Raw genomic sequence first — 22,703 nt, 5'->3', positions numbered from 1 at the left:
GAAACCCAGGTGGCTCCGGGCCAAGGCACTATGACTGAACCCTTAACTTACTTCTACAGAAGCCAACCTTTCTTCATGCTGTTGCTCTCATTGAATAATTCCTGGAAGGTCTATCTGAGTACATCTTTTGGCTGCCTTCAGGACCCAGATCAAGTCTTAGTTTCTTAAGAAGCCTTTCCCTCTTCTTTGCCTTCCTTTTTAAAATTCTCTTTCCTTGCTATGGGAAGCCCCAGCATTTTAGTGCTAATGGACAATACTGTTTGGGTCTGCTGCTGCATTATTTCCTGTGGGTTACATCTGGGTACAACATGTCTCCTTCCATCCTTTCTCTTCCTACACAACTTAGTCCAGTGCTCATAACCTATGCTGCTTAGGAGTTGGTGGCTAGCTAGCTGAGAACTGAAATGAAAATTTCTACATGGCTGGTACAGTAGAACAGCCGAGAAACTGACTGGGCCACTTTCCCAGGGCCACAGAGTTTGTACATTGCCCAACTCCAAGGAGTACTAGTCCATGAAATGAATGTCATCCACTGGAGCTGAGCAATACGGTGGCCCTGAATGTCCTCCAGGGTCCACGCATGACCAGTGTTGACACAGTACTGCTTTGTGCCGGCTGGCCTGGAGGCTCTGCCCTACCTCCTTCCTTTCATTGTTTTGTCTGTTTCAATGGGAAGTTAAAAATTAGTGAGGTGTGAGTCTAACCTCCTATAACTCTTGAAGATCATTTTTTGTAAAATGAGGTCCCCAACTCTTGCATCAGAAAAACTTAGGGTGCTGGTTAAAACGTAGATTATTCAGCTCTTCAGTAGACTTAAAGTCATTTAAGGATAGGGGCTGGTAGTTTTAATAAAAAAGACTATTACTCATTGAAATAAGTTCAGCAAGGGAGACCATAGTACCTTAAAGGGTAATGCCACCGCCTTAACCTGTTATACTGTCTCTTGTAAAACTTTTTTGATTCATTTAAATTAAAAAGCTACTTAGGGGACAGTTGCTGTATGCTCACTACTGTGCCAGCCACATGGGAGACTCAGACGTAAAAAGTAGGGACTTTGCTGTTGAGGGGCTAATAATTCATTGGGAAATAAAAGATATGAAGTAAATAAAAATAAACAGTTTATGTGTGTACATACATACACATATCTTAGTGATACTGTGTAGCTATAAACCTGAGTGACTTACTAACAGTACTTCAGGCAGACATTTGCATAAGAGAGACCAGCTTCAAGGAATAGTTGGGAAAGGTTCACAGTTTTGGACTCAAGCAGTAAATGTTACATTAATTATAGTTGGTTAGAATGAAACCCATTTTAATTTCATTCACAAATGTTTTAGCAACTTAAACTCATATCAGTAATCTAAAGCCATATAAATATTAAAATGGATAATGAGTGCCATCCATCTGTATCTATCTATATAATCTATCTATCTATCTATCTATCTATCTATCTATCTGTCGATCTATCTATCAATCTCATTTGGTTAGTACTTTCTATTAGTTTCTATGGGACATGAAGGAGAGGTCAAAAAGAGGAGAGACCTCAGGCTAAAGATGTGATTCAAAGAGTGCCTGCCTAGCTTGCGTGAGAGCCTGGGTTCAATCCCCAGCACCACCAAATAAAAGAGAGAGAGAGAAGAGAAAGGATCTTATGTTTGACAGCTGTCTATGATGATTATGTTAAATTTTTTTAATAATTTTTTTTAGTTGTTGATAGACCTTTATTTTATTTATTTAAATGCGGTGCTGAGAATTGAACCCAGTGCCTCACACATGCCAGGCAAGTGTGCTACCACTGAGCCCCAGCCACAGCCCCTGATTATATTAAAATTTTGCTTCACTGGAATGCTTGGTGAAAAGCAATCTTCAAATTCACTGAGAATAAACCAGAAAGCTTTTTATTTGCTCAATATTTCTCTGAATTTTATCATGGTCTAAAGTTTTATTTAATGTGTAAAAATTGCATCCTTTGATCATGTCTTTATCACTTGAACATGGTTTCTCCTTAGATAACTTACTAGTCTAGATTAGAAGGCTGGAGGACCTGTGAAGTCTCTTGTCGGGCATGTTCCAGATAGAGACATAGACGTGAGAACTGGAAAGGAGCTGCAGAGTATCTTGGTTGGTATATTTTGCCTCTGGAGGAAGTCAGGCTTCATACTGTTAAGGGACTTACAGTCATTAAAGTAATACCTAGCACATGGTGAGTGCCCAAGAAATTTTGGCTACTGTTATTAGAAGAATTTGAACCCAATTCCAGTAATTTGTTCTCAGGTATTGAAGAGATTCTTCTATCAAATTCATTTTATTGGTCTCTGATCAGACCTTCTAAGAGTCCTCCGTGCCTATATTTTCTTTTAAATCCCAATTCTTAATTCACTTCATTTTCTTTATATCCTGCTTTTTTTTTTCTTGAAAGTGAAAAAGACAGAATAAATGCAGAGAAATTGGAGTTGCACTTTAAAGTTTTGATTTTATTGTCCTCACTAGAGCTGGCCTGAGGTTTTCTGCCACCTTTTATAAAATTTATGCCCAGCATAATTCTGATTTTTATTGCCTTCTCTGTGCAAATGCACATCTTCACTTATGCTGATGGTGGCACTACTGTTTCTTCATGGCAAGCCTGTAACATTTTCTGGAAACTTTAAAAGCATGGAATAAAAACTTTGTGGATATACTAGGGGTGGAAGTAGGAAATTAGGGGGAAACAGAAACATGTGCCAAAGGTTTTGGCACCCTTTAGAAGACTAAAGAACCTTCTTCTTTTAAATAGAATCAAAAGGGGAAAAAGGTGTCAGACACAGTTTGCTCATAAATAAGAGCAAGTTTGGTGGATATATTTAAAAATGTGAAAGCCAGAACAAAATTTATTAATCAAATAACTTGTGCATCCTCCACCCTCCAAACACACATTTTCTTGGGAGGAGAAGGAACTAATAAAACCTCGAAGCTTTAAAAAAGTCATGTCTTCATACTCCTCTTTTCTGTCAGTCCTGTTACAGTTCTCTAAGAGAGGCCAAAAAGAAGTGATGTGTCAGTATGGTACATTCGGAAGCCTTGAAATGGGATTATTTGGGCAATTTGAAGACTTTAGTAAAGTAAAAAAAAAGCACAAAGTTAAAGAATCGGGCTGCTGACTTTTCTTTCTATCTCCTTTAAGTATAGCAGATAATTTTTTGACTGTTTAAAGCTCAAATAGAGTCTTACAGGTGTTGAATATGTGCTTCACTCCTTTAACTGGTATCTAAATCTTCCAAAAACTTTTTAATAACTAGGTAAAGATTCTATTTGAGACCAGTATATATTGTATGTAGGTCTATTAGGTGTTTCCTGCCAATGAAGATCGAAAATCCAATATTTCTTGAAACAGAACAAATGAGATGATCATAGTTTCAGCCTTTAACTTTGGGTTCCTATTGCCTTTAGGATGTCTGTGTGTGCGCATGTGTGTGCAACTTCTTGATTTTTCTTTTTTGCACCTTTGGTGGGATTACTAACTTTGGTTTCTTGACTGATTCTATGAGAATTTTTACTTTTATTTCTGCCAGTTTTTAAATTGATTTAATATTGAATTATTTTTTATAGAAGAAGAAAAGCAATATCTGTTTAACAGTTTTTATACAAAAGGCCCTGGCTTGCTTTGTTTTAATCAACCTTTCTTTTCTCTTTTCAGAGGACATTAAGCAAGTTTTTGGACAGACCACAATTCATCAACATATTCCGTTTAACTGGGACTCAGAATTTGTGCAACTACATTTTGGGAAAGAAAGAAAAAGACACCTGACATATGCTGAGTTTACTCAGTTTTTGCTGGTGGGTCTAACTCTTAAAACGTTAAAAAGAACAGTTAAGTAAAACATGACATCAAATTGTGGGTAAAAAGATGCTGGCTTTGACTTTAGTCTTGAATTTTGATTTACTGCAACTTTGAAATGCTGACAAGACTGTCTCATTTGGAAGTATTTCTTTATTAGTATGTTTAAGTCATTAAAATATATATACATATTGAGACCCCACAAAATCAGATGATTTCCTCAAGATCACTTCGGCCAGGAGCGACAAAATTTGAACTTGAATTCAGGACTTTTGAGTGGCTCTACTACTGTGTACTGTTTCTTCCCCCCCCTCCACCCTAAGAATTGAGATGTCATTGTCCGTATTTAACTGTAGCATCATTTCATCTGAGGCCTTTTATAGATTTAAGCCATTGATCTCAAAGTTGACTGCATAATGGAATCACCTGGGGAGCTTTGAAAATTATCATTGCCTGGCTCCCACCTCCAGAGATTGATGGGGTCGGCGGGGCATTGGGATATTTGAAGCTTCTCTCGTATCCTTGATGTGCAGACAGGCTTGAGAACCAGTGCTTCCCATGGGCAACTCAGGAATTGTCTGCATTTCTGGGTGCACCTTCCTTAGCCCAGTCCCTCCTGCCCTTTATTCTTCACCACCTTCTTCCATTATGATTATATCATTGGGCCACAGATGATGGCAACTGAAGAGTGTTTTTTAAAAGATATATGATTGTAGTGTAAGTTTTCCTTCAGAAGTATCATCTAAAAACTGTTTCAATTCCTGTGTTAACATTTAGTCATAGAATTCAGTACCAATATGATATATAGATCTCTGTGATGGACCACCCTTTCTTTCAGATTTTTATGCATTTGTTTTGTTTCATTTATATTTTGTTAAATCAAATATTCATTTAAGAGTATTCTTTTGATATATTTAAATTCTGAGCCTTGAGGTTAAACTTGCCAGGGAAATCAGCTTTGGTTCTTGATTACTAAAAATGTTCATAGCTCTCTTGGTGCCCCTGGTTCTTTTGTGTGCCCAAGACATCTCCAAAGCCTTCGGCACAGCTGGGATGGAGGAGGAGGTTGCATAGCTGCACATGGACACTGAGCTGTAGTGCTCCTTCCTCAGCATTTCTGTGGCATCCCTTTTTAGGTAATAGTACCTACAATTAGTTAACTTCAAAATGTGTCTCTCTTTTTGACTTTTAATAGTACTGCTAGGATACGTAGACTATTTTGTTCTTGCCTTAAACGTGCCTTTGTATTTTCTTAACATGTTAATATGTATGAGTCCTTATTTTCAGTTCCGTATGAACATAAATGTACTTGAGTAACTCAGGTGGAGAAGAGAATGTGAGTTAGGTTTTTGCTGTTGTTTACACAGGGCATTGGCACACTGTAGGAGGCAGTATTCATTTTGATGAGGAATAATTACAATAATGCTGTTGAGACAAATGCCTCAAATTGGCTTTATAGAATACAGCCTAATTAACTTTTAGTCTTAATGGGATGTTAGCAATAGTAAAGATGATCACATTTCCCCCTTTAAGCAAGTATCAATTATACTGAATTGCATAGCAGCGTCTAGGCAAGAATGGAAGATATGGGAAAAGCCAGAGTGCAGAGCTGGATGACTCATGGATTACCAGCTATGTTTCCAGCTGCAGCTTGTAGGGTGTCCATTTAAATTTGACTTCATTCCTTGCAGATAAATGGAATCATCCTGTGATGTCTTAGACGGAATGATTTTGATCTTAGGGCCAGAATAGAAATATTAAACTTTTACCAGATTAAATTGACTATGGTGGTTAATGATTTTGTCCAGGTCCTGCTTTTGTGTGCAACTCCAGACCCAGATTTAAAGAAATTGGTAGACATAACATGTCGGGCTCTACATGACACCTAGGAATGCCATTTTGATGTCTTCCTTCCCTCCATTTCAGATGTTTGGTTTACTTCCTGTGAACTCATTTCTGAATGCAGGTTGAGCTTCTGACCTCCTCTTCAAATTCCTTTTTGCTTCCTTGAGGCTCTTTTTTCTGGATATGGATAGAGTCTGAAAGAAATAAGTGAATTTTATCTGGTGTTTCAGGCTTGCACTTCATCAGGCATGCACCGTCTGTCTGCTCTAGGGCAGGGCTCAGAAGCATAGGCACCAGCTCCCTGGTTGGTGCCAAGATTGTAAAAACAGATGCTTGGCTGTTTAAGAGGTGAAAGAGCTGCCACCATGCATGCTGCTACCTGTCACTGATGAGGAAGAGGAACTGATGAGAGGTGCTTGTGGTTTCTGGAAGCCTGAGTACAATATAGAGACAACACTGCTCTATTCCACTGAGGTCCCTAGAAAGTAGTAGATCAAGTTGGTTTCAGCCAGTATGTGGTACCCATACTCATGTATGTACACATGTGTCATTGGTGGGCAGTGCCATTTTTTGCAAGTTCCAATTTTTTCTTCATTTAATAAATGTTTTACTATAAACAAATCCAAGTTTGTTACCAACTACCATGTGACTATGAGAATCTTATTTGGTTCATGTGCTCATCTTTGTATGGTCTAGGTCAGGTCCCCACCCATTAAGGTAATGACAGGCAGGGACCTTGCTTAAATGGTGAGCCAGTATCTTTTTCTGTACTTTGTATATAAAATTCATTTAATGGGCAGATCAATGTGTTAATTCTTTGAGCTCATCTTGCCTTATTTCTATTGTGCCTCTAATTAATAGTGCTGAATCAAGTAGCAGGGACACAAAGCCTCCTTCCTGCAGTCCTGTTCCTCATTAGTGTGGAAGAATTTGAGAAGGGAATGGGGCCACATTTCTGTTACTCCTTCATTTATATTATTGTACTGTCTGCTGATGTTTTTTAAAATCCCATTTCTTTAATTTGTGGATGATAATGCGTATGAATGTAAATATAGTTATATAAGCATACAGTTTTTAGATATTTTGTTGTTGGTTTTTTAAAAATTTTTTTATAATTTTTTATTTTATTTATTTTTATGTGGTGCTGAACCCAGGGCCTTGCACGTGCGAGGTGAGTGCTCTACCACTGAGCCATAACCCCAGCCCCTATTTTGTTGTTCTTCTTGTTACTTGTGGTGCTGGGGACTGAATTCAGGGTCCCACACACTCTAGGCAAGCCACCACTGAGCTACATCCCAAGCCCTGTGTATGTGTATTTTAAAATATTTTGTAAACCTCTCCATGTACCTGTACTCTGAGCTCCTAGAACAAATTTCTAATTTTATGGTTGCTAGTATAAAAGTGAATTTTAATATTCTAAGATTTTTAGAAAACAACTTGGAAAATTTTTCCTATTCTATACCTGGTGGAATTCCAGTTCATAAATGTTATTGACCACAAACTCTATCCCTATTTGGAAGTCTCTTTTGTGCTATAATAATTACTCCTATCAGGCAAAGTATTCACTTCAGCAGTGTTTGTTGAGTATGCAGGGTTTGTCAAGAGGCCTTTGTGTGAAGAACTGAGCTGTGCAGAGGCAACAATTCTTGAGACAATTATAATGTACAAACCTGGAAATTGTTCCTATTTATGTTCACCTGAGAGTATAAAAAGAGAAATTCAAGCAGGTGTAGAATGTAGACCCTGAGAGTTTGTTCTTTTGTAGCAAAACTCTTAAGGGTTTGTAATATAAAGCCTAATAACATTCAAAATGTGGGTATACAGCAGCCATCTGAAGTATGAACCTACAGAGCCAGGTATGAGCATCAAGTCATTTAGTTAACTGCCCCATTTTACAGATGAGAAAACAGACTTTTGATTTCAGAAACTCTTACAATGACCTCACGTGTGCTTTTGATTCACACTTCTCTAAAAATAATGTTGAGCATCTTTCCAAGTGCTTTCATGTCTTCTTGGGAGAAGTGTCTATTCCTTTGCCCATTTTTTTATTGAGTAGGTATCATAGGATACTTGGGGCACAGAATGAAAGGTCCTTTAAACTGTTCTGCCAAATTATTCTTTAGAGTCAGTACTAAGATTCTTTTTCAAAAGAATAATGTGACTAATATCTGTATGATCCTTATAATTTACAAAGTGTTTTAAATATTGTTTTTCTGATAATAGCATCCTCCAATGCCCCAAGACGTAATTATCATCATCCCCTATTATATGCAAAAGAATATTAAATAGACTCTAGGGTAAAATTTTGCATTTATAGATAATTTTCTGGGGAAATGACCCATAGCTTTCAGTAAGTTCCCAAAGGAGTATCCCAAAACAGAAAGAGCAGCTGCTGTAGAGCTTAGCTTCTTCAGTGAAATCAAAGACATTTGAGGGATTCAAAACCATGTTACCACTGTAGTGCATTTTCCCCAGGGCCAAGGATGTGTTCCTAGAAGGAGCCTTACCTCTGAGTAGGGGTGCTCGGCGGCCATGCATTGCTGGACATCGAGCATTCCTGACCCCAACCTTTAGTCACCAGATATGAACCTTAGTGGAGTGCATGTTACTGTTGTTTTCAATTATTTTCTGATACTGTTTTATAATTGCATCTATATTTCACATATAATTATTAAAATTTAAAAATAATCTACACATAGAGAATTTCCCATGGCTCCAACCTTAGGTTTAAAAAGTCTAGGATTGCTGCCAAATCCAATATTACTATTAACTAGAAAAACATTGCTATCGTCTACCTCTCATGCAGCATTTTCCAGCTTAAAGAGTGCTTTCACTGTTGCTTGTATTTGTCCTTACAGTCATCTTAGGTATTAAGTAAGGCACTTGCTGTTGTTTCTCCATGAAAGAGGAGCACTCAGAAGCTTTGAGAAGTTTTCTGAATTTGTTCTAGATCAGACAGGTGGAATCGAAAATGAATTTTCCTAAATCTCTAGCAGTGTTTTCAAATTTAGTGTAAAAATGATCTGAGATGCTCATTTTAAAATGCAGAATCCTGATTCTTTTTGCCTCCAAGACTCTGAATCAGTATTTCTGGGTTGGGCTAAGAAACTGCCCTTCCACTAAACATCCTGAATTGTAATGCTGCAGATAGTCTATGAACCATATTGGTCTAGACTTCTCAACTCTGGGTGTTTAAGAACATAGAACTTGACCCTAAGTCTTCATTTTTAAGTCTGATAAAGCTTCTCGTGGCAGACATGATCAGATTTGTACTTCAGAAGAATCACTCTGTCTGTTGTATGTGTAATCAAGTGGAGAAGGACATGATTGAAGAGATGGAGACCAGCTGGTCACTTTCTAATCTTGGAGTGAAACAACCATGGCCTAAGTTGGATGGTAATAGTGATGGGCCAAAGTGAAGAAAAGTCAAGAAAAGTTAAAGGGATAGTCCTTACAAGGCTTGGTGATTGAATATGAAGGAGATAGTCAAGGCTTTGGCAGAACTCAACGTTGACTCCTGAGTTTTAGGCTTGGGCAAGTGGAAGGATGGTGAGGCTTTATTAAGAAGGGGAGCACAGGGAGAAGAGGTGATTTTACCGTAGGGTTGCGGAGCAGTGCTTCACACATAATAGTCTCACACATGCATGTTGGCATTTGGGCTTTCCTCTGCTCCTGAGAATTACGATGATGTTTTCTACGAATGCTTCTAATGTAATTTTGGGTTTTTTGGAAACATTATTCCCCATATTTTTGGAGCCAGGAAATTTTTCCATATCCAGGGGCTTTCCACCCATCATTATAGGTAGAGGCAAGATCAAGAAATCAGCAGTCTCTGGATTGGCAAATAGATTCTGAGGCTGACATTCCATTAACCAAGAGATAGGATAATTGATTTGAGGAAAGATAGGTCTAAAAATCTTCTTTAACATCTTTGCATCACATAGAACATAAGAATGAAGTCAACTGACCCAGCAGAGGGTCCACATCACACAGGTACCATAATTGTATTCAAGTCTTCATTTTGTTGGAAGAACATGATGAGAACCAGAGTGATGAACTTTAGTTGAAAGAAATGAGAGCAGAACATAGGGATCAGAGATGTGTCTGGTTTTCTAGACTAATCATTCTTATTGGTAAGGATCCTTGTCCCCAGATCACACAAGCCCCCTGTTGTAACCCAGTTGGATGTCAAAGCTTACTCATGCAGCTGAACATTTTTGGTTCTTTTTGTTAAATCAGATTGACCAAGTCAGCCCAGATAGTCCAAGTCAATGTGAAATGGACCATTTAGTTATTCAGGTTCTGAGACCTAGAGAGCAGACCACTGGGAATCTGTTGCATCCAGTTGCTGGTGGTTGCCACCTATTACTCTAGAAGTCAGAGACTTACTACTGCTAGTCAGCTCTGTTTTGGGCTTTATAGAGTTTGCTACCTTATTTGTGATGGCATCCTGGTATAAGGCAAAAATTTCAACACAACAGGTTACATATGTTAAAAAAGAAATTGCTTTCTGCCACCACCAAATAAAAGACAGCATACCTTCAACGTGGCAGCATCAAAATTCTTAAGCTTTGGTATTAATAGGGGATTTCAGGTGTTATCAAAAGAATCAATTGTTGACTTGCTGAAGCCGCCACTGTTTATTATTACACCGTTTATTACACTGTTTATTATTAGTTATTGTTATTACAGTTATTGGACAATTAGTTATTGTTTATTATTATAGTTATTGGACAATTAGCAAGTCTTTTTTTCATATTGAGTAACCAGAGCCATTTGTATTTCCCTTTTGTACTCCAACTCCTTATCTGTATTTGTGAATATATCTAAACCAAAGGTCTTTAATAAAAAAAAAACCTTAATAGCCAGAAATCACACTGTATTTGCATTTTCAACTTGTGAGTACCTTTTATATTGATTTTAAGACAGGTATGTAATATAAGTCATTCCTGTTTAATAAATACCATATCACAGCCAGTGCTATGGCTGAGGAGATACAGTATCAGGAGACCAAAACAAGGATTGCAAATCTGACACCAGCCTCAGCAACTTAGCAAGACACTGTCTCAGTTTAAAAAAAAAAAAAGGAAGTGAGAGGAGGAGGTTGGAGATGTAACTCAGTAGTGGAGCACCCCTGGGTTCAATCCCCAATACTGCAGAAATGCATACATATATAACTTGGTGTTCTAAAAGGAAATGATGAAAAAAGGCAGCTAATGTTATTTATCCCCATTTCTTCCAGCAGATTAAATTCTGTTTTGTGTCCAAATGGAAACCATTGCTAGTTTGGCCAAGGATGACCAGAGCTGTGTTCACTGGACACCTGTACAATTAGATGCAGAATATGTCCTGTTTACACTGCACACTTTCTGTACTCTGGGCAAAGGAAATCAGGATTCATTGTGTTGTTGTGTCCGTGGTGTTTTGTCTCATTGCTGTTTTGTTGAGCAGCCTGTTGTGCAGGCTTTTACAGTAACATCGTGCTAAAAATGAGCACTCTACACAACATCTCCCCAGCCATTACCCACTGTGAAGTTTAACGTTAAATCAGAAGAGCAAGAAAATTGAGGTGGAAAAGCTCTGTACTTGGTTTCTGCCAGGGTGTTGCTGTGTATGCAGAGCCATGGGTGATGTTGCTTCTGACGAATATTAATTAAAGGCCCCTCCAAATGAATTATGGGTGAAATTTTAAGCTGAACTATGAAAATCTGATTGCATGACTAAACATGGAGAAAATTCTAAGAACGGAAACTACTCAACTGCTATGTATTTCATTGCCAGATTCCATCTTAATTAAACTGTTCTCCAAATTAGTGCAGAATTATGAAAACAAAGTAGAATCTTAAATAATACACAGGTAATAAAACTTGATGTAGAATTTGTTTAAATAGTACTAAATGTGATACAATATTTTCACACATCATTATACTTTTTTTTCTTTGTTCTGATAAGCAATTTACCTGCATTTTGCCCAGAATTATTCTACAACAATTATTCCACCCCAAAAGGAAGTCTGAATGCTTCCTTAACTCCCTGATTTTATTAAAATTTTAGATTTTTTAAAATTCCAGAACAAAAAAAGTGTAAATATTCCAGAATTTTAAAAGAAAATGTTCTTGGTTTTATAATATAAATCCTCTGGAACTGCTGCTTGTTTTGAGGTTCTCTCTCACTTTTTTTTCTTTCTTTCTGATAAAATATTCTCAGGATAAAGCACAAACTTGCATGTCTGAATAGAGGGGGAAAGAATTTTTTTGCATTAGAAATATACCCACTTGAAAATTGGAGATTATTAAGGAAATGGCAGGCCTGGAAATATTAGAAGCATGAAAGTTAGACCGAAAGTAGTATAACCCCTATATCTGTTTATTTCTGTACCACTAGCAATTTTGAAGAGTTTGACTTTTTTTTTTTCCCCCTACAGCAATCTGAATGGGTATGTTGAAGTAGTTCAAAACCGCTACAATAAAAGCCTGTTCCATCAATCACCATGCACTAGAATAGAGGGAAGAGAAAACAGTTCACTGGCAAATATTACAGAAAAATTGGGCCTCCTTTTGCATGCTTGAGCAGAACTGCCTGAGAGGGAGCTGTAGAGCTCTGGGACCTCTGGCCTTAGTGATGGGAGGTGTTTTTCTCTTCCTACGGGAAGGTCTGTACATGCCACAGTTAGCAGGTACCCCTTGCTTGCCACCATTGAGAGGTCCTACAGAGGTTGCTATCTTCCTGGGGCTCTGGGTTTTCTGTGTACTCTCAGGCCCTTGACATCACTTTCTGAACTCCCTCGCTCATGTACCTGTTGGATTTTTGGTGCCTGCCCTTTGTATGTACTGTAAGATGATCTTATCTCTCTCTACAACTTCTTGTTTTCTTCTGGTGTTTGCTGGGCCTCCCTCTAATATGAAAAAGTAGTCTGGATGTAGGTTAAGATTGTGACTTCAGAGCCAGATTGCCTGGCTGCATATCCAGTTTTGTCCGTAGCCTCTAGTGACCCTCTCTTTTTTCACCTCATTTTTTCATCTATAGCATGAAAGCTTTGGAGGACCCACCTTAAGGTGGCTCAAGTAGGAAAACCACAATCCAGGGAGTGTAGCATGCAGTCAGCACTTGGTCAAGTCCAGCCTTTCACTTCCGCACTACGATCCCATCATCTGAATTTTCCAGATTTACTTCTACCTGAACATCAAGCTGTCTTTTGTAGGTAGCTTAACTTTTGTTTATAACTTAAACATATTTCAGTGCAGGTTTCTAATTGTGGTCAACCACCTCATCTCTTTCCCCTTAAATATTTGTGTGTGTGTGTGTGTGTGTGTGTGTAGTAGTAGTAGTAGTAGTAGTAGTAGTAGTAGTAGATTCTTCTACCTCCCCCATCATCCAAGATGAGAATTCTTCGAGATATGTCTGGCTGTTTTCATAGCATTCAAGTTGTCATTAAAACTTTTCTTCAACTCTCTTTTCCTGTTATATATCTAAACCTACCTATGATCTCCTCAGTTAAGATTTTGCCCAAGGCAGCCTAAGTCAGCAGTTAAGAATCTTAGTTTTAAAATCAGACATTTTTTTTTTTTTGGTATGGATCTCAACTCAGCTATTTCTAAGCTGTGTGACTTTGGGTCACTTACTTATCTTTCCTGAACATCAGGTATCTCCCTATAAAGTGAAGATAATGATTGTTACTTCACAGAGGTATTGCAAGGCTTAAGTAAAGTGCTATCTTTGACATTTTTGGCATAGCATCTGGCCTGCAATAAGTGTTAATGCATTCAGCTATTATTATTATGCCCTACCCTATCTTGTGTTCTTCTTTCTGTTCCTGTGGCTAGTTCAGAATGACTTACAGAGCTACTCTTCCATAATGAAGAGGATTATAAAGGTTTTTAAGCCTTTAACTTCAACTAAAATCAATGTGTGTGTGTGGTACTTGGGATCCAACCCAGGGCCTTGCGCATGATGGGCAAGTCCTCTGTCACTGAAGTACATCCCCAGCCCTCTGAGCTTCCACTTATTAAATGGCTGTCACAAATGACCTGTAGATCACATAACAGGCATTGGTGTGCCATCGAAGGCAGACCTGGGGCCTGAGGTGCAAACATGACCACTGTGTGCTTTCCAGTAGGAGAGTTATAACTGCTGTGGCATTCCTGTTCCAAATGTCACAGCACTGTTAGGATAAAGTACTTCCATGGTCCTATCAAGATAAAGTAAGATCCTTGCCTAACGTGGTGGTCGAGTCTGTAATCCCAGCAGCTTGGAGAGGCTGAGGCAGAAGGATCACGAGTTGAAAGCCCACCTCAGCAAAAGCAAGGTGCTAAATAAATCAGTGAGACCCTGCCTCTAAATAAAATACAAAATAGGGCTAGGATGTGGTTCAGTGGTCGAGTGCCCCTGAGTTTAATCCCTGGAACCCCCCACTCTTCCCTACAAAAAGATAAATTGAAATCCATGACTTGTATCCCTTAGCCCATAGATCCCAGTGACACGGAACCTGCTACTTTGCAAGGTAGCCCATTTCACTGCACAATAGTTTTATAGGTTAAGGACTTCAGTGTTTGTTTCAAAATCTGACCCAATATGTTCTTCACATTGACTTCTTTTTAAAGAAATACAAAGAAACAATCTAATATCTCTTTTTTTAACCTGATAATTTTTTTAACCTTTAAATATTTGAATCTGATAATTTCTTCTCTATAGTTCTTCCCTCCCCTGTACATAAGAGTTGTTTGTCCATTATGGTCCCCTTTGCTTAGAAAATGAATATTATTTACATATGTTGTGTTTTGTACAAAAGCTCTTGGTCTGTGTACCTTCTGGGTAAACATCTAGAAGCCTTTGGTCTCTTGATGACCCTGCCTGAGTGTTAAGTTTTCCATAAATAGCTATGGAGGTGCCCAGAGAACTCTAATTTTAAGTCACTGGAGAAGAAGTCTGGCCATTTATTTCAAAGATGACTCATTCTTGATTTAAATGTTTGTAGAGAAACTGATGTGTTAGCTCCCACAGGCCTCTCTCTTGGTTTTTCTCTCCTCAGTCTCTTTGGGCTGAGAAAAAGAAAAAAAAGAAGAAGAAGAACCAGAGAAGGACTTTTAGATTTGGTTCCCTCTCCATGTTCTTTGTGACTGTTGGTAAAACTATCCTGGCACTCTGGATGCACAGGCCTTTCCTTAATAGGAAACCTTCAGGAATATTATTGTTTTCCAATGAAAGCAGGCAACAGCAAAATCTAGGGTAACTTAAAAGTAAGTTTAATTTTTTCTCTTTCCAAAGCTTTTCAGATTCTCAAGTATCAAATGCATTTTTCATCAAATTTCTGACAGTCTCATTCTCCAGGCCCTCCAGGCAGTGTGGTAGAGTAGTGGGAGTGCTGTCAGTGGAGTGAAGTGCCTGGGGCTGAGTCAGCCTTGCTGTTCCGGTCTGTCCCTGAGACCTGAGTTTCCTCAGTGAATGGAGGAATGACCTACCTGCCACACAGGGCTGCTGTGAGCATGAAATGAGTTAATTTTTATAAAGTGCTTTAGAATGGTTTCTGATACACACCAGGTCATTGTGGAGGTTGCATTGGTAGAGAAAATAGTTTTATTTCTTCATCCAGAGGAAGCAGCAGCCACTTTGTAGACAGCAAGCCACAGAAGATAGCAAGACTCATGTCTTTAGTAATCTACTGAGCCAACTAACTGTTGAGAGAACGACATGGATCTAGTTTCTTGTTCTGCATGCAATTCTAATGTCACCAGCTTTTAAAAGCTGTTGGAAATGGATTCTCAGGTCGTTCATAATCCGGGTGAAAGAGCTTTTTTATCACATGATCATAGAATCCCTGCTAGTAAATGTTCAGTCAAGGAAGTGAAGGCACAGAAACGGGTAGTGACACTGTACCCTTCACAGTCACGGGCTCTGCCCTTTCATGTGACTGCTCCCTGCTTTGGCATTCCTTTTTCCATCTGGCATTCCTGCTTCCTGGGGTGACAGGGTAACCAAGGAATGCCGTGCTGTTTTTGGTATGATGTTCTGAGGATCCCTTAGACAGAGTTATAAACTAGGGCAAATGATAAATAACTGAACATACCTCCTCCTATTGTTGAAAAGTAATCTCGGCTTATGATAGCTTTAGCAGTGGGTCTCACAATTCGAAGGAGACTGTGTTCATTTACTTTCAATTGAATACATACTGTGGTCATTTTATCACTACAGGGTGTTTAACAGTTGGTTCCTTCCTTCCTCTTAAATCAGAGTCACTCATACAGAGAACCCCGTTTTGTTCAATAGATGGTGATTTGTTCATCTGGTTGGTTTTATAGACTTCTATCACTGATGATAATGCCTACCATGTGACTCTATGCCTAACTTATCCTGCCCAGAAGCATAAGTAGGATAAACATAAAGAGGACACAGAATCTTTTTCCAGGCCAAAGGAAGGACAGAATTGAGCTTCAATTATAAGACCTGTCTTACCACATCTTATACAGATTAAGATGTGGTAAGACAGGTCTTATAATTGAAGCTCAGGAGGGGGTGAGGGGTGTCACAAGAACTCAGGTGGCTGATTTTCATTTAGGAGGTCTCTACTAATATTTACCAGATATGTGGAGGGTCTGGCAAAGCTGGGCATGGGGTAGCAGGAGAAGCAACTGAGAGTATCTCCTATAGGTCTTGAGTGCCCTGATGTGGAGAGGGTCTCTGTGATCAAAGACCATCAGCTTTCTATGGAGGGAGGTGGGGGTCAGATCTGTGATTACAAAAGGCAACTTTGGATGCCATGCCAGGTGGACCACAGAGGTCAGAGAGAAACCCCAGACTGACATTTTGGGCCATGGTAGTAATTTAGGCAAGATCTGAGGAGGCCTTGAACCATTAGCACCATAAGGAAAAGGAAAAGATGAATTTGAATGAACTTTTAAATGTCCATGGGGGTGCTGGGGTTGTGGCTCAGCCATAGAACACTCGCCTAATGATAGAGAACTCGCCTAACGTGTGCGAGGCCCTGGGTTCAATCCTTAGCACCACATAAAAACAAATAAGTAAAATAAAGGTATTGTGTCCAACTACAACTAAAAAATAAATATTTTTAAAAAATGTCCATGGGACATTATTTGGTAACTGATTTATTCTTAAAAGAAGCTTGAAGAATTGAAAATGATAGCTTTCTAGGTGAGATGACCAGAAAACCAACATGCCAATAATTAGGCTTTGAACATAGAAGAGGGACTAGGTTTGACTGCTGGGCAGGGGGCATGTAGTAGTGGATTTAGTGATGGTTAGTAATTTTATGGCCTTCAAGAGATACTCATGGGGTATATTCTACAAGCAATTAGAAAGTTTGGACCAGCAGATGGGAATGGGAGATTTGGATGTGGAAATCACACCTTGGCTTATAAGAAGCCCTGAGGACATGGTAGCCAGCACACTGCCCAGGAAAGCAGAGTGAAAAGACCTGAGGATAAAGGACTAATACCTCCCATTTAAGGAAGGGAAGTATTCAAGTCCTAGAAAAGAGTTTCAGCAGGGACAGGCTGGCTCAGAACTGGCAGATGCCATAACTGAAAAAAGGTTTTAAATAGAGTAGGAACTCTGATTCTCTTTAACTTCTTTTAAATATACACCAACTTCAGAAGAGTAGAGAGAAAGGTTCTGAGGACCCTCCCAGTACTCATCGTCCAGCTTCAGTCTTTATCAGTATTTTGTCAATCTTCTTTCGTCTCCCCAGCTATCTGGGGCAAAGAAAGGAAGTTGATATTTTCAAGCAGTATCAGACACATGCCATCTCTCTTTTAGTTTGCACTAATTCAGGAGGACAATTAATTTTTGCACAAGTCATTATCTCACCCAAGTTAAAAACAATTCTGTAATATCACTTAATAAAACCTTATTTCATGTAAATACTTGGAAGTCCTTGAGAGCCACTTCAGTGGTGCTTTTTAATTTTGTAGAGATTAGCTTTCTTTCTAAGGGCCCATCTGGGAAGTAGGCAGAGTGTCCTGAGGAAAATGGCAAAATGCTCTCTGCAGGAGGGATGCGTCTGTCGTGTGGTGCACACTGAGTGTGGATGGGAAGCTAAGTTTTATTTTGTGTATACACTTATTCCCTGGGAATAGCAATAGAAAGCTGTGATTAGACCTCCTGACTTTAGATCATATGAATTAAATATATGTCCTGAGATACTGCCACAGATATACCTGACCTGCATACCATCTAGCTTGTCATTCTGGTCACTATCCGGTAGTCCTCAACCAGGACATATGGCACTGTCTGGAGTCTCTTTTAATTGTCATAACCTTGGGAGGATCTAGTAGAAAGATGCAGGGAAGGTGCAGGACAGCCTTGCAGTCCTTACTTGCCCAAAATGTCAGTAGTCCTGTATTAGAGAAATAGCATATTCCAGAAGAGACCTACTCTTTTCAGTTTGCTGCTAGAGTCCACGTTTGAGTGCCAGATGCAGTTACACATTTTTCTTCTTATGAGAGAGGTTAATGTCCTAATATGGGTTTTTCCTTTCCTGTGCATCACATAAGCTGGGTCTGGCCAGATCTTGGAACCTACCAAACTTCATTCCAGTTTTCATTTTCTTGTGTCTCAGACTCTAGCAGAGGATGGAAGTGATTTGGTTTCTTTGTATAGGAGATTTAAGGTGGAGTTTATATTCTGAGGACATATTCACTGATCTGAGCAAAGTTCTCTCTCTTAAAGAAGGTAGTAGCTTGGGGGCACTGTTAAACAAGCCAGTGGGGGCCTGTTAAATCAAGATATAATCTTTATTTCTTCAGCCAGATTTGAAAATGAGCAGTCATTTGTAGTAAATAAGAAGCAAAACTTAAGAATTGCACCTTCTCTATTTATAGGAAATACAGTTGGAGCATGCAAAGCAAGCCTTTGTGCAACGGGATAATGCCAAAACTGGAAGAGTCACAGCCATTGACTTCCGTGACATCATGGTCACTATCCGGCCCCACGTCTTGACACCTTTTGTAGAAGAATGTCTAGTAGCTGTAAGTTGTAACTTGCCCTAATGACATATTTTTCAACCTGGTTTAAGCTTAGTAAATATGAGATTATGAAGAACACTTATAAATTATGTTCTTTTTCTTCTTAAAACTCCAACATTGGGGCTGGGGTTGTGGCTCAGTGGTAGAGCACTTGCCTAGCACGCATGAGGCACTGGGTTTGATCCTTAGCACCACATACAAATGAATAAATAAAATAAAGATGTTGTGTCCATCTACAAATTAAAAAAATGTTAAAAAAAAAAAACACCCAACATTTTCTTAATGTGATTGTATAAATTACCAAACTTAGAAACTAGTTGGCTAGTTTTAGTGGGTAGGTTAATTTGTTTGCTGGATTATATGGAATATCCTAGAGAAATGCACAGTTGTGTCTCTGTATCCATTGGGGATTCCTTCCAGGACCCTCTCATGAATACCAAAATTTGCAAATGCTCAAGTTGCTTCTATAAAATGGCATAGTCTTTGCTTATAACCAATGCATATGATTTTGATACTTTAAATCATCTCCAGATTACTTATAATACTCAATTCAATGTGAATGTTACGTAAATGGTAGTTACACTGTATTGTTTGGGGAATAACATGAGAAAAATGTTTGCATGTGCAGTACAAATGTAAATTTCCCCAAATCTTTTCCTTTGGGGAGTGGTCAAATCCATGGATATGGAACTCATGTATATGGAAACCTGACTATATTAACCTGTTAAAGAAAAAAGGAAAAATCAGCTTGTGATCTTATGTTAATTTCACTTTTTATTTTAAGTTATGTCAAACGCTGATCTTTTTTCTTATCTAAGGGGAAAAAATGGTGCATGCATTTATTGTTTGTTGGAATAGTGGGCAGAGCAGAAACTCTAGACCTTAGATTTGCTTGTTCATCCAGTGTTCATGTGTGAGGCTATGATGGCACATGTGGCAGGCAGAACCCTGCCATCTGTATCATCCCAGAGGGTATCCAGCTGTTGTCCTGATATCACAGGCACCGTTCAATAGTGGGTTCCTAAGCATCACGGTGGTGGTTCATGGAGCATCAGAACCAAAAGGGATAGTTACTGAAAATAAAGATTGTAGGTTTCTTTTAGGCCTGTATTTTACCATCTCTAGGTAATGAGGTCTTAGAATCTAACTGGTACAAATTCTAGATGGTTCTTATGATAACTCAGATTTGGGGTCCACTTCCAATGGTAGCTTTCCTTTTGCCAACTTGGGCAAAAGACTTTCATTGTTTTCACAATTTACTCAGGGCAGGTGTTCAGGAACCATTCAATTTCCCTCTTCCCAATGTTTCATTCTGGAGACAGGGCCTTCAGACAAGGCTTTTCCACTCTGGCACTGTGTTAATCTACCCCACCCCATCCCCCATCCCCACCACCACCACCACCACCACCACCTCCTTTTCCATACTAAATGTTCATGTCAGCTATTTTAAATGATTACTAAGTGGAGATTTATGTGGTTGTTACCTTATAAAGAAGTGCTTTCTTAATAAAAACATTTTGCCTTGTTAGGAAAAGATAGAATTTGAAACCCCACACTGAAGTTCCATTCATAATGGACATGCTTTCTATTTCCTTTGTCCCGTGTGAAGAAATATGCTTTCTTAAGAACTCTGATTATCAGAATTCTAATGAGTATTAACCCCCATTCAAGCACATGACATCCCGTAATTTTATCATGATATGCTTGTTTGTTAGAAAGCCCACCAATTTGAAGTCTGTACTTAAATGATGATTTATTACTGGTTGTAAGTAATGTGACAAATCTTGATATTAATGTTAGATTGATCACTTTCCGTAGTATGTTTATGTTGATACAATATAGTTTTGCATGCATAAGCACATAAATGTGCGCATTTGTATAATATAATTTTGCATGTACAGGCCTTTAAGATTTGCTCATTAGATGAAATAAACCAACTTATAAAACATTTCCAATTGAAATTTGAACTCTGTAAATTATTGCTGGTTCCATTGTTATGATCTTACACATGTATTTATTTAGTTTTCTAAGAGTTGTACGTGGAATATACCAGGTTCTGGTCATGATTAGTTGCAGTTACTTCTAAAAATCATTTGTGGCTTTTTTTTAATGTGAAAGAAAAATGCATGTGATCATTTGTTCTTATACACTCAATCTTGGTTAATTCCACACTATGTACTTCTGAATCTTCCTTACCTATAAATCTTTTGTTTTTCTTCTCTCTTGTTTTCAACTTACTGAGGCTGCTGGAGGTACCACATCTCATCAAGTTAGTTTCTCCTATTTTAATGGATTTAATTCGCTTCTTAACAACATGGAACTCATTAGAAAGATCTACAGCACTCTGGCGGGCAACAGGAAAGATGTAGAGGTGACTAAGGGTGAGTGAGAATGTATCTGAATTTTTGCCTGGAAGCATCTTGGGGACTTGTTATTAGAGTGAAGAAGGCAACGCAGTTACAGATTTCAGATTTCTCACTCCATTCTCACATATTAACCATATGGCACACGTGTGTCCTCTATCTTTTGATCAAACAAAGCAAACAAAATAATCTTTACCAAATAAAGACAGCCTTTGAGAAAAACGTGTACAATTTCTTAAATATTTTCAAATTTTGTTAGAATTTGAGCTATTTTGGTTGCCTCTAAAGGGCTGTTCTTCAGAAGTAAATGAGGAATTCCACAAACTTGTATTGGTGACACTGTAAGTTGATCTATAAACTTGAAGAAGATCTTATCAGCATTTTAATGGGATTTTTCTAAAACAGAGGCTTCCCATAAGAATTCCACAGCTTCGTTAATATAACTTCTTGGGACCAGACCGATGTAAATGAAGTTAATATTTGCTTTCTCATTTTCCTTGACTTGTAATTTGAATAATATCCTATGTCATTTATTCAAAGCTTTCAGATGGCACCATGTTTTTAAAGTAAATGTTGGAGAAAGTATTCTGCATACTCTTTCCAAGTGCAGGAAAGAACTACAAAAATTCTTGCCCTATTTGGATTGACTTGAATTCTGTGACTGTAATAAAGTTCTGTGATGTCCACCCATTCCAGTGCCTTGAGTTAATGCTGAATGTAGTGCTATTCCTTCTTGAATCTTTTCCCTTTTATTTTTTTCCATACAGAGGAGTTTGTTCTGGCAGCTCAGAAATTTGGTCAGGTTACACCCATGGAGGTTGACATCTTGTTTCAGTTAGCAGATTTATATGAGCCAAGGGGGTAAGTTGGCTTTTTTTTTTTTTTTTTAATTAGCTTAATAAAAGAATGTTAGGAGGTAGGAGTAGGGGGAGGGCAGCATTTGGGAGAGAAAGAAGCCAAATGAAAGGCAACACTGAAATATGGAAAATGATAGAAGGAACACTGTAGAATTCCATAATGAAAATGTAATAAATCGATATTTTTATTTTTGCTTGTGCTGTTCCTTCTAGACGTATGACCTTAGCCGACATCGAGCGGATTGCTCCCCTGGAAGAGGGAACTCTGCCCTTCAAGTTGGCTGAAGCCCAGAGGCAGGTGAGTGAAGAGGGACAGATGTGCATGCTGGTGTTTCCCCTAGCTCCTTTTCACTCACTTTTGCCTTTTTTATTTTTTTCAAAGATGGGGTGATTTCCTCACTGCACTGGTAGCTGCACACTTTGTAAACACATAGATCTTTTCTTCTTCTTCCCTAAATCTCACATTGAGGGATGAGAGGAACATGCTGTGGGTTGGTGTCATAGTCCCTATCGCAGCTGTGTGTTGCTAAATGAAAGCCATCTTTGCTCTGCACAGAGGGACCCCGTCAGCGCATTGTCTAACTGCCATGCCTTCCGTTTTTCTGAATATCAAAATGAGATAATTTTGTTTAGTCTGGAGTTGTAGTTTGAAGGCTTTTAGACCTATTTTCTCTGTGAAAGGATTCATAAGTTATGTGGAAACAATTTTAGGAATGCTAAATTTTATTTTATGGTTAACAGAAACCAATCTCTTAAAGTTGTGGGAGTCAGAAACTTAAGACAGGACCTCCTCATTTAACTCTTACTCGACTCTATAGATCAGGCTTAGAGAAGAAAAGCCTCATAG

General features: G+C 38.5%; 1 protein-coding gene across 2 annotated transcripts in view; it reads left to right on the top strand.

Annotated features, from left to right (window-relative positions):
• The window catches only part of Slc25a13 (solute carrier family 25 member 13), a 180,968-nt gene that overhangs the window by 88,972 nt on the left and 69,293 nt on the right, over positions 1–22,703 (top strand). For both annotated transcript variants that reach the window (XM_071612477.1, XM_071612486.1), the window contains 5 exons: positions 3,674–3,813; positions 18,493–18,639; positions 20,879–21,017; positions 21,767–21,860; positions 22,070–22,154. In XM_071612477.1, coding sequence (XP_071468578.1) covers positions 3,674–3,813; positions 18,493–18,639; positions 20,879–21,017; positions 21,767–21,860; positions 22,070–22,154 — 605 coding nt within the window. The remainder of the gene's footprint in view (positions 1–3,673; positions 3,814–18,492; positions 18,640–20,878; positions 21,018–21,766; positions 21,861–22,069; positions 22,155–22,703) is intronic.

Source organism: Marmota flaviventris, chromosome 1 (assembly GCF_047511675.1).
Source record: "Marmota flaviventris isolate mMarFla1 chromosome 1, mMarFla1.hap1, whole genome shotgun sequence".
Lineage (NCBI taxonomy): Eukaryota > Metazoa > Chordata > Mammalia > Rodentia > Sciuridae > Marmota > Marmota flaviventris.
The sequence above is the reverse complement of the archived record's forward strand: the minus strand, read 5'-3'. Positions and strand labels throughout refer to the sequence as shown.